Source organism: Sapajus apella, unplaced genomic scaffold (assembly GCF_009761245.1).
Source record: "Sapajus apella isolate SASKATOON/1434 unplaced genomic scaffold, GSC_monkey_1.0 scaffold91, whole genome shotgun sequence".
In the NCBI taxonomy this organism is placed as follows: domain Eukaryota; kingdom Metazoa; phylum Chordata; class Mammalia; order Primates; family Cebidae; genus Sapajus; species Sapajus apella.
Window position 1 is genome coordinate 7569504 of NW_022437031.1, and position 12724 is coordinate 7582227.

The following is a 12724-nucleotide window of genomic DNA, read 5'->3' on the forward strand; positions in this document are numbered from 1 at the left end:
TGAAAATGGCCATACTGCCCAAAGTAATTTACAGATTCAATGCTATCCCCATCAAGCTACCAATGACCTTCTTCGCAGAACTGGAAAAAACCACCTTAAACTTCATAGGGAACCAAAAGAGAGGCCGCATAGCCAAGTCAATTCTAAGCAAAAAGAACAAAGTGGGTGGCATCACACTACCAGACTTCAAACAATACTACAAGGCTACAGTAATCAAAACAGCATGGTACTGGTACCAAAACAGAGATATCAACTAATGGAACAGAACAGAGGTCTCGGAGGCAACACAACATATCTACAACCATCTGATCTTTGACAAACCAGACAAAAACAAGCAATGGGGAAAGGATTCCCTGTTCAATAAATGGTGTTGGGAAAGCTGGCTAGCCATGTGCAGAAAGCAGAAACTGGACCCCTTCCTGACAACTTACACTAAAATGAACTCCAGATGGATTAAAGACTTAAACATAAGACCTAACACCATAAAAACCCTAGAAGAAAATCTAGGCAAAACCATTCAGGACGTAGGTGTAGGCAAGGACTTCATGACCAAAACACCAAAGGCATTGACAACAAAAGCCAAAATAGACAAATGGGACCTTATCAAACTCCACAGCTTCTGCACAGCAAAGGAAACAATCATTAGAGTGAATCGGCAACCAACAGAATGGGAAAAAATTTTTGCAGTTTACCCATCTGACAAAGGGCTGATATCCAGAATTTACAAAGAACTAAAACAGATTTACAAGAAAAAACTAACAAGCCCATTCAAAAGTGGGCAAAGGATATGAACAGACACTTTACAAAAGAAGACATACGTGAGGCCAACAAACATATGAAAAAATGCTCATCATCACTGGTCATCAGAGAAATGCAAATCAAAACAACATTGAGATACCATCTCACGCCAGTTACAATGGCGATCATTAAAAAATCTGGAGACAACAGATGCTGGAGAGGATGTGGAGAAATAGGAACACTTTTACACTGTTGGTGGGAGTGTAAATTAGTTCAACCATTGTGGAAGACAGTGTGGCGATTCCTCAAGGACCTAGAAATAGAAATTCCATTTGACCCAGCAATCCCATTACTGGGTATATATCCAAAGGATTACAAATCGTTCTACTATAAGGACACGTGCACACGAATGTTCATTGCAGCACTGTTTACAATAGCAAAGACTTGGAACCAACCCAAATGCCCATCGATGATAGACTGGATAGGGAAAATGTGGCACATATACGCCATGGAATATTATGCAGCCATGAAAAACGATGAGTTTGTGTCCTTTGTAGGGACATGGATGAACCTGAAAACCATCATTCTCAGCAAACTGACGGAAGAACAGAAGATCAAACACCGCATGTTGTCACTCATAGGCGGGTGTTGAACAATGAGAACACATGGACATAGGGAGGGGAGCACTACACACTGGGGTCAGTTGGGGGGAAATAGGGGAGGGACGGGGGGGTGGGAAGCTGGGGAGAGTTAGCAGGGGGAGAAATGCCAGATGTAGGTGATGGGGAGGAAGGCAGCAAATCACACTGCCACGTGTGTACCTATGCAACAATCTTGCATGTTCTTCACATGTACCCCAAAACCTAAAATGCAATAAAATAAATAAATGGGAAAAAAAAAGAAAAGAAAAGAAAAAGAAATATCTAGAATATACAAATTCACAGAGGCAGTAAGCATATGAGAGGTTACCAGGGGCTGGAGAAAGGGGAAATGGGGAAGTTATTCTTTAGTGGGTACAGAGTTTTTATTTCAGATGCTGAAAAAAATTTGAAAATAGATAGTGGTTATGGTTATACACTTAAAAATATGTATATATATATAGAAAGTCTAAGCATAATTTAAAAAAAAAATATATATATATATATATATAGAGAGAGAGAGAGACCTTTATCTCTATCTCACTATATCTCTCTCTCTATTCCATCTACAGTCTAGTTGTATTCCGAAAAAAGAAGAAATTCATTTTTTTGGTGGACAGCATTCTGACATACTTTTTTATTTTTTATGTTTTTTTTTGGAAACAGAGTCTTGGTCTGTTGCCCAGGGTGGAGTGCAGTGGCACAATCTTGGCACACTGCAAACTCTACTTCCGGGTTTCAAGCAATTCTCGTCTCAGGCTCCTGAGTAGCTGGGATTATGGGCACACACCATCATGTTTGGCTAGTTTTTGTATTTTTAGTAGAGTCAGGGTTTTGTCATGTTGGTAGGGTGGTCTTGAACTCCTGGCCTCATGTGATCTGCCCACCTTGTACTCCCAAAGTGCTGGGATTACAGGTGTGAGCCACTGCGGCCTTGATATGTTTGTATAAAGAAAAGTCACAGAGGCAATGAACTTTATTCTGAGCACTGCTTCAGCACTTTAAGTTCTAGTGTGAGGTGGCTTTTTTTTTTTTTTTTTTTTTTTTTTGAGACAGAGTTTTGCTCTTGTTGCCCAGGCTGGAGTGCAATGGCATGATCTCGGCTTACTGCAACCTCTGCCTCCCAGGTTCAATCGATTCTCCTGCCTCAGCCTCCTGAATAGCTGGAATTAACAGGCATGCGCCACTATGCCTGGCTAATTTTGTACTTTTATTAGAGACAGGGTTTCACCATGTTGGCCAGGCTGGTCTCAAAATCTGATCTCAGGCGATCTGCCTGCCTCAGCCTTCCAAAGTGCTGGGGTTGCAGGCGTGAGCCACTGCGCCCAGACCTACTATGAGTTATTTTCATTACCATTAGATCCTAGATATACAGTAGGATGGGTTTTTTAAAAATTTCCAGGTGGTAGAGTTTCTAAAAAAAAGATTCCATTATTAATTTCTAGTTTTTGCATTGTGATCAGGTGATGTTGTCTGTTTTATTTACATGTCTTGGAATTTATTCAGGTCTTCCTTGACATCAATTTTGTAAAAATGTAAAAGGCACATGAAAACATGATATATTTTCTGTTCTCATGATACACAGTATATTTTCAGGCTACAGAGTTTATTTCCATTAAATCTTCTATAATACGTATTTTATTTAGGTTTTCTCTATCCCTACTTTTTTTTTGTTTTTATTCATTTAAATGGCTATCATAGACTAAGAGAAGTAAATTAAATTTTATGTGTTTATGTTCTTCCTTATAATTCCTATAATTTTATACTAAAACTGTTAAAGACATAATACATAGCAAAAACAAAGTGATATACCAATAATTTCTAAATGTTGGAAAACAGAATTCATCAACATATTAAATTAACATACCATCACCAAATAGGGTTTATTCCAGAAATGAAATGATGACTTAATTTTATAAAATCTATTATTATAATTAAATATATTAATAGTTCAAAAGGGAAAATATGATTATCTCCATAAAGTCTGAAAAAGCATATAATTCAATTGAATATCCATTGATTTTAACAAATTCTGAAACAGGGACAGAAAAACACACTGTAAAAGTTTCAGTCTAAACCTAAAAGCCAATACCAAATTTAATGAGGAAACAATATAATATCAAGATATTATATAACTTCCAAAGGCTTACTACTATTTAGATTTTAGATTATTTTATTTTTATTTATTTATTTATTTTGAGACGGAGTTTCACTCTTGTTGCCCAGGCTGAAGTGCAATGGCACCATCACGGCTCACCGCAACATCCACCTCCGGGGGTTCAAGCGATTCTCCTGCCTCAGCCTCCTGACTAGCTGTGATTACAGGCATGTGCCACCATGCCTGGTTAATTTTGCACTTTCAGTAGAGACAGGGTTTTTCCATGTTGGTCAGGCTGGTTTCGAACTCCTGACCTCAGGTAATCTGCCTGCCTCGGCCTCCCAAAGTGCTGGGATTACAGGCATGAGCCACTGCACCCAGCCTATTTAGATAATTTTATAACAAAATATTACCAGTATCTGATATCTTGATTGTGATTTGGAAGACTAGCCTACATTCAGTTAAACTTAAAGCTTGATTAAATTAGACATTAAATTTAGTGATCTAAGATCAATAATATTATGTTGAACAATAATAAAATATTTAATGCTATGCTTTCATATAAAGCAAAGTAAAAAATATTCTTATTCTAAATAGTGTGTTACGGAGTCAATACTGATAGAGTGGCGAAAAATCAGTTCTTAGAGGATCACTTGGGCCAGGGGTGGTGGCTCACACCTGTAATCCTTTGGGAGGCCGAGATGGGCAGATCACTTGAGGTCAGGAGATTGAAACCAATCTGGCCAATATGGTGAAACTCTATCTCTACCAAAAAATACAAAAATTTAGCCAGGTGTTGTGGTGAATGCCTGTATTCTCAGCCACTCGGGAGGCTGGGGTGGGGAAATTGCTTGAACTCAGGAGGCAGAGGTTGCAATGAGCCAAGATGATGTCACTGCACTCCAGCCTGGGAGACACAGTGAGACCCTGTCTCAGAAAAACAACAACAAAAAACATTTGACTGGTTATCAAGTACTGCAGTGGCACAAATTTCTAGTGATGAAAGACTTGTTTATTTAGATTCTAAGCTCCTTTCAAACTGTGTTACGAAACTTTCAGTTCCCACTGTACCTGCTTCTTTCAGCAAATTCCAGATCTCATTGCATTTATGGATCTCCTCAAGCGCACGGCTCAGGAACATGGTCTGTTTGGCAACAATGCAACAAAATAATTAGTCTCAACAGAAAAGAACTGTAAGCAAATTAATATAATCTCATATTATTTTCATTAAAAACAGTTAAAAAAATCATAGAAAAATGATAGTTTAAACTGAACATTTTGGAGTTTATATAGAAATATTAGCCTCTATTTGCCCCTTTCCTTATTGTCCCAGAAAAATGAGGATTAAATAGAAAATTTTCAGCATTACCAATTTCTTTAACAATCTAGAACAGAAGAGAAAACATTTCTAGAATGGTGGTGTGAGGAGCTCCAAGGGTCTTCTCCTCAGCAAAACAATCACCATAACTAGTGAAAATTAGAAAACATAATAATGTAAAGGCTCAGGAAATTATCCTGAGGGTATAGAGAAAATGAAGAAACATTTATTCCAGGAAATCTGCTGCCTGTTAGTAAGGACAGTAAGAGCCTGTGACACTTAAGCCATGATTCACTCACCATCCACCAGCTCAGTGTCATGTAAGCACTACTTTAGGTGGGTGTGACCAAGAAGATGGGACTTTCTCTACCTCCAATTTCTGGGCTAGGGATTCTCTGGAGGGCCAGACTGCTGGCACTTCTCATCGCCCCAGGTCTGTATTGTAGAAGCTCTATTATAAACAAGCACAGCTCAGATGCCTAGAGCTCTCTTTCTCTACCCAGCCCCTATTTGTAAGGCAAAGCTCTATCCTAGGCATTGCAAGTTCAGGATACTGGGTCTCAATTGCTCTCATCTCAGTTGCTTATAGGGTACAGTGTCCATGCTAGGAGCAGAAAGCCAAGAATATCAGGGACTACAACACTTGCCCAGTCTTCCACTCATACAATTGGATTGTGACTGAAAGAAATGGGTCACTGTCCATGCCCCTAGCTCCAAAACAGTGGTTCTGTTTCTGCCCAGTAGGAGAGGCAGATAATTAGAAGAGTGAGCTCTACAGCACTCTCTAAAGGAAATGACTTTAATTGGAATAGAGCCTGGGAAAGTTCAAGTCTAAGGACACTGTAAAAAATCATGGAGATTTTGGTAGTGGGCAATTAAGAGGAGATTGGTAGTTCAATGGTATTAAGAAAAAAATAATAGATCAGCTAGAAGTTTATAGAGAGAAGTACATGAAGAGACAGCTAAGAAGATACCTATTCCTTCAAAGGGGACTTATTTTAATTGGAACAGGCTGTAGGGCAATTTATGCACAAGAGTATTTTCACACACACACACACACACACACACACACACACACACACACACACACAGAGTAATCACCTAGCAATTAGTCAAGACTAACAGCTGGATGTGCTACCAATAGAAGAAGGCCATCTAGAAGCTTAAGAGGTCAGATCAGGAAAAGAGTAATAAAGAATCCTCCTAAAATCACTGTCATCCATTACCAGAGGGAGGGGTAAGCATGACTTCACAGGCAAAGACAGTGCCTTCCTAGGAGTGACATCAGAGTCTATGTACTATGGGGAAAATAGGCTTCACTATTTCCCTACAGCTAATTCACTAAACAAATAAAGAAGCAAAAATTAACATCCACAAACCCCATGGGGAGATCAGTACCCAAAGATACAATGTACTGTCTAAAACATCCAGTTTTCAACAGAAAATTACAAGATATGCAAAAAGACAGGAAAGTGTCACATCTACATAGGAAAAAAGCAGGTAAAAGAAACTGACTTTGAAAAGGCCCAGATGCTAAACTTAATAGACACAGAATTCAAATAAGCTATTTCAAGTATGTTCAAATAACTAAATGAAACCACACTTATGAACAGTATGACAAAAATGTTCAACAAAAATGACCTCAATAAAAGGATAAAAATTATAAAAATCAGACGGAAATTCTGGAGTTGAAAATAACAATAACTGAAATTTAAAAACTCATTAGAGGGCATCAACATTAGGTTTGACTTAGGAGAAGAAGCAATCAGCAAAAATGAAGATAGATCAGTAGAGATTATGAAATATGAGAGCAGGATGAAAAAGAAGAAAAATAAATGAAGCCTCAGAAAGACATGGGACACCATTAGGCTCACTACCTAGCATACCCATAATGAGATTACCAAAAAAAATAGGAGAGAAAAACAGAAAAAAATATTTTAAATGAATGGCTGAAAATCCCCTAATTTTGATAAAAAACAATAATCTACACATTCAAGAAGCCCCCAAAACTCTAGGCAGGATCAAGAAAGATATCCAACCCAGATACATTACAAAATGGTAAAAGACAAAGAAAAATTTGAAAGTAGCAAGAGACACATGAATTGCCACATATAAGGGTGATTAAAATTAATAGCTGACTTCTCATTAAAAATAATAAAGGCCAGAAGGCAGTGGGACAACATATTCAAAGTGGTCAGAGAAAAATAATAGTATACGAATAGTCTAGTATCTACCAAAATTATTATCCAGAGAAGGTGAAACAAAGATATCCCTGGATAAACAAGAGCTGAGAGAATTTGTTGCTAAGAAACAGTCTTTCAGGTTGAAAAGCAAGTAATGCCAGACAGTAATTTGAATACAGATGAAAAACAAAGAGCACTGGTAACATTAATTACATAATTATAAAAGATAATATTAATAAAGTATATATTTCTTCTTAAAAACTATACACACACACACACACATGAACACATATTTGTATTGTTGGGCCTCTGACATATAGAAATGAAATCTATTTGACAACAATAGCACAAGAGGCAGATGGGAAGAAAGCTGTTTTGAAGTAAGAAAATGAGACTGATATGGTTTGGCTGTGTCCCCATCTGAATCTCATCTTGAATTGTAGTTCCCATAATCCCCATGTGTGATGAAAGGGACCCAGTGGGAGGTAACTGAATCATGGGGGCAGTTTCCCCCATGCTATTCTCATGATAGTAAGTTTTCACAAGATTTGATGGTTTTGTAATGGGCATCCCACTTCACTCAGCTTTCTTTCTGAGTGAAGCTTTTCTTTCTTTCTTTCTTTCTCTCCTGCCACCCTGTGAAGAGGTGTCTTCCACCATGATTCTAAGTTTCCTGAGGTCTCCCAAGCCATGTGGAACTATGAGTCAATTAAACCTCTTTCCTTTATAAATTACCCAGTCTCAGGTATTTCTTCATAGCAGTGTGAGAATAGACTAATCCAGAGACCATATGGTAATTCTAATCTACAGGAAAAAATGAGGAGAAGTATAAAACGTAAGTAAGATGGTTAATATAAGAAACCATGATACATACTTTCTTCTCTAAATTTCTTTTTTTTTTTTTTTTGAGATGAAGTCTCACTCTGTCACCCAGGCTGGAGTGCAGTGGCACAATCTTGGATCACTGCAACCTTCACCTCCTGGGTTCAAGTGATTCTCCTGCCTTAGCTTCCCAAGTAGCTGGGATTGTAGGTACCTGTCACTATGCCCAGCTAATTGTTTTTGTATTTTTAGTAGAGACAGGGTTTCACCGTGTTGTCCAGGCTAGTTTTGAACTTCTGACCTCAAGTGATCTGCCCACCTTGGCCTCCCAAAGTGCTAGGATTATAGGTGTGAGCCACCATGCCCGGTCTCTTCTCTGAGTTTCTTTAAAAGACACAAAACTCTATAAAGGGCTACTATAAATGTATTATTGTGTTTGGAGCATATATTGATGTAATATTCATAACAAAATAGCATAAATAGAGGAGAGAACAGAGCTAATAGAAATAGCATTTCTATATCTCACTGAAATCGGGTTTATAATCTGATGCCAATTCTGATAAGTTAAGATCTATATTGTAAGCCCTAGAGTGACCACTAAGAAAATAATTCAAATACCTTGTAAAAATCATTAAAAGAATAAAAATGGGAGGAAGATCCAAGATGGCCGTTTAGGAACAGCTAAGGTTTGCAGCTCCCAGTGAAAGTGCAGAGGGTGAGTGGACAACGCATTTCCAGACGGATTTTTATTGCCCACAGACCAGGAGATTCCCAGGTGGAGGAAACCCACGGGTCGCCAGCTGGCTGTTTTGGCCGGTGCGGCTGTGCGGCTTCTTTGCTGGCGCCCTGGCGCGGCGGTTCTCCATACAAAATACACTGGTCCAGGTGCCCTTTTAGCTGGGGATTGGAGCCCAGGGAAGTCGCCCATTCATCTGATTAAAAAGGGGACTGAACAGGGAGCCAGGTCAGGAGATTTCTGGGCAAAAAAAAGTGCAACGAATCTCAGCACCGCTGTTTAAGCTGGCACAGTGAGTCGCTGCATGGGAAATCACAGAGATCCTGGCGCCCTTTCAACAGGCGACTGGAACACCTGGGAGAGAGTCAACTGTTCAACTAAAAAAAAAAAAAAAAAAAAAAAAAAAGGCTCTGAGGCAGGGAGCCAGGTGATCAGGCTCGGCTGGTCCCACCCCCACAAAAAAACAGCAATCAGAAACTCTCTGGATTGAGGGTTTCACAGCAAGCACGGCTGAACCCAGGAAGGTCCAGCTCTGTGGGGGAGGGGCATCCGCCATTACCAAGGCACTCCACCACTACGGAGGTACTCTGCCATTGCTGGGGCAGCCTGTCGTTGCCAAGGCAACCTGCCATACAGGGAGAGTCCACCAATACAGAGGTGGGCCACCATTGCCGAGGCAGTTTTAACTACACTCATATAAACAGGACTGCAGGGAAGTTCACATGGCAGGTGGGCAGAGCTCACAGCAGCTCAGCAAGGCCTCCTTGCTGGGCAGGGCAGCCCTGAAAAAAAAGGCAGCAGCACAACGGAAACTCATAAATAAAGCCCTAACTCTCTGGGACAGAGCACCTGGGAACAAAAAGCGGTTTATGAGTTCTGCTGCAGCAGACCTAAACATACCTGCCCAGCAGCTCTGAATGAACATCGGAGCTCACAGCTCAGCACTTGAGCTCCTATAAAGGACAGACTGTCTCGTCAAGCAGCTCCCTGACCCCCGTATATCTAAAGAGTCTCCTCATAAAGGAGAGATCAGACTGACATTTGGCGGGTATCATTCTGGGGCAAAGATAGCAGAAGAAGAAACTGGTAGCAACCCTTACTGTTCTGCAGCTGCTGCAGGTGATCCCCAGGCAAGCAGGGCCTGGAGTGGACCTTAGCAGAGGGGCTAGATTGTTAGAAGGAAAACTAAGAAACAGAAATAACTTCATCATCAACAAACAGAATGTCGACTCAGAGACCCAATCTGAAAGTCAGCAACTACAAAGACGACAGGTGGATAAATCCACAAAGATGGGAAAAAACCAGCACAGAAAGGATGAAAACACTGGAAACCAGGACACCTCTCCTCCAACAAGGGATCACAACTCCTCACCAGCAAGGGAACAAGGCTCAATGGAGAATGAGTGTGACAAAATGACAAAATCAGGCTTCAGAAGGTGGGTAATAAGAAACTTCTGTGAGCTAAAAGAACATGTTTTAACTTAATGCAAAGAAACTAAGAACCTTGAAAAAAGATTTGATGAAATGCTAACGAGAATGGACAACTTAGAAAGAAATATAAGGGAATTGATGAAGCTGAAAAACACAACACGAGAACTTCGTGAAGCACGCACAAGTTTCAACAGCCGAATTGACCACGCAGAAGAAAGGATATCAGAGGTCGAAGATCGCTCAATGAAATAAAACGAGAAGGCAAGATTAGAGAAAAAAAGGTAAAAAGGAATGAAGAAAGTCTCCAAGAAATGTGGGATGATGTGAAAAGGCCTAATCTACGTTTGATATGTGTACCTGAATGTGACAGAAAGAATGAATCAGAGATTTCATCACCACCAGGCCTGCTTTACAAGAGCTCCTGAAAGAGGCTCTACACATAGAAAGGAACAACCAGTATCAGCCACTCCAAAAATATACCAAATTGTAAAGAGCATCAACACAATGAAGAATCTGCATCAACTAATGGGCAAAACAGCCAGCTAGCATCAAGATGGCAGGATCAAATTCACACATAACAATATTAACCAAAAATGTAAATGGACTAAATGCCCCAATCAAAACACACAGACTGGAAAATTGGATAAAAAGCCAAAACCCATGGGTGTGTTGTATCCAGGAAACCCATCTCACATGCAAGGATACACAAAGGCTCAAAATAAAGGGAAAGAGGAAGATTTACCAAGCAAATGGAGAGCAAAAAAAAGCAGGAGTTGCAATTCTCGTCTCTGATAGAATAGACTTTAAAGCAACAAAGATCAAAAGAGACAAAGAAGGACATAATGGTAAAAGGATCAATGCAACAAGAGCTAACAATCCTAAATATATACGCACCCAATACAGGAGCACCCAGATACATAAGGCAAGTTCTTAATGACTTACAAAGGGACTTAGACTCCCACACAATAATAGTGGGAGACTTTAACACCCCATTGTCAATATTAGACAGATCAACCAGACAGAAAATTAACAAGGATATCCAGGACTTGAACTCAGATCTGGAACAAGGAAACCTAATAGACATTTACAGAACTCTCCACCCCAAATCCACAGAATATACATTCTTCTCAGTACCACATCACACCTACTGTAAAATTGACCACATATTTGGAAGTAAATCACTCCTCAGCAAATGCAAAAGAACGGAAATCATAACAGTCTCTCAGACCACAGTGTAATCAAGTTAGAACTCAGAATTCAAAAACTAACTCAGAACTGCACAGCTTCATGGAAACTGAACAACTTGCTCTTGAATGTTGACTGGATAAACAATGAAATGAAGACAGAAATAAAGATGTTCTTTGAAACCAACGAGAATGAAGACACAACATACCAGAATCTCTGGGACACATTTAAAGCAGTCTCTAGAGGAAAATATATAGCAATAAGTGCCCACATGAGAAGCAAGGAGAAATCTAGGAGAAATCTTTGATTGACACCCTATCAACAAAATTGAAAGAGCTAGAGGAGCAAGATCAAAAAAACTCAAAACCTAGCAGAAGACAAGAAATAACTAAAATCAGAGCAGAACTGAAGAAGACAGAGACACAAAAAACCCTTCAAAAACTCAATAAATCCAGGAGTTGGTTTTTCAAAAAGATCAACAAAATAGACAGACCACTAGCCAGATTAATAAAAAAGAAAAGAGAGAATAACCAAATTGATGCAATAAAAAACGATAAAGGGGATATCACCAGAGATTCCACAGAAATTCAAACCATCATCAGAGATTATTACAAACAACTCTATGCACATAAACTAGTAAAGCTGGAAGAAATGGATACATTCCTGGACAGTTGTCTCCTCCCAAGCCTAAACCAGAAAGTCGAAACCCTGAATAGACCAATATCAAGGCCTGAAGTTGAGGCAGCAATTAAGAGCCTACCACCCCAAAAAAGCCCAGGTCCAGATGGGTTCACAGCAGAATTCTACCAGATATACAAAGAGGAGCTGCTACCATTCCTTCTGAAACAATTCCAAATAATCTAGAAAGAGGGAATCCTTCCCAATTCATTTTATGAGACCAACATCATCCTGATACCAAAACCCGGCAGAGACTCAGCAAGAAAAGAAAACTTGAGGCTAATATCCATGATGAACATAGATACAAAAATCTTCAACAAAATACTGGCAAGCCGATTGCAATAGCACATCAAAAAGCTTATCCACCATGATCAAGTAGGCTTCATCCCAGGGATGCAAGGCTGGTTCAACATATGCAAGTCTATAAACGTAATTCACCACATAAACAGGACCAAAGACAAAAACCACACGATTATCTCAATTGATGCAGAGAAGGCCATTGACAAAGTTCAACAGCCCTTTATGCTAAAAACCCTCAATAAACTAGCTATTGACGGAATGTATCCCTTTTTTTTTTTTTTTTTAATGAGGCCCACCAGGGGCAGGTGTCACTGGAGGTAAAGGGACAGCCCTAGGACCACCTCTTCAAAGACAGAGGGCCTCCTCCACACCCCCCGGCTGTAGCCGTGCTTCATGCCACATATTCAGAGGGCACACACACGAGTCTTTTTTTTTTTTAAAGAAGAAAGAAGAAAGAAAGAAAGAAAGAAAAAGAAAGAAAGAAAGAAAGAAAGAAAGAAAGCAAGAAAGAAAGAAAGCAAGAAAGAAAGAAAGAGAAAGAAAGAAAGAAAGAAAGAAAGAAAGAAAGAAAGAAAGAAAGAAAGAAAGAAAGAAAGA

At 39.5% G+C, this 12724-nt stretch overlaps 1 protein-coding gene across 1 annotated transcript in view; it reads right to left on the reverse strand.

The window, feature by feature from the left end:
* TEX11 (testis expressed 11) overlaps window positions 1–12724 on the reverse strand; it is a 325387-nt gene that overhangs the window by 51599 nt on the left and 261064 nt on the right. Inside the window, exon 25 of the mRNA XM_032255765.1 lies at window positions 4546–4618. Within this exon, the coding sequence (XP_032111656.1) occupies window positions 4546–4618 (73 nt within the window). The remainder of the gene's footprint in view (window positions 1–4545; window positions 4619–12724) is intronic.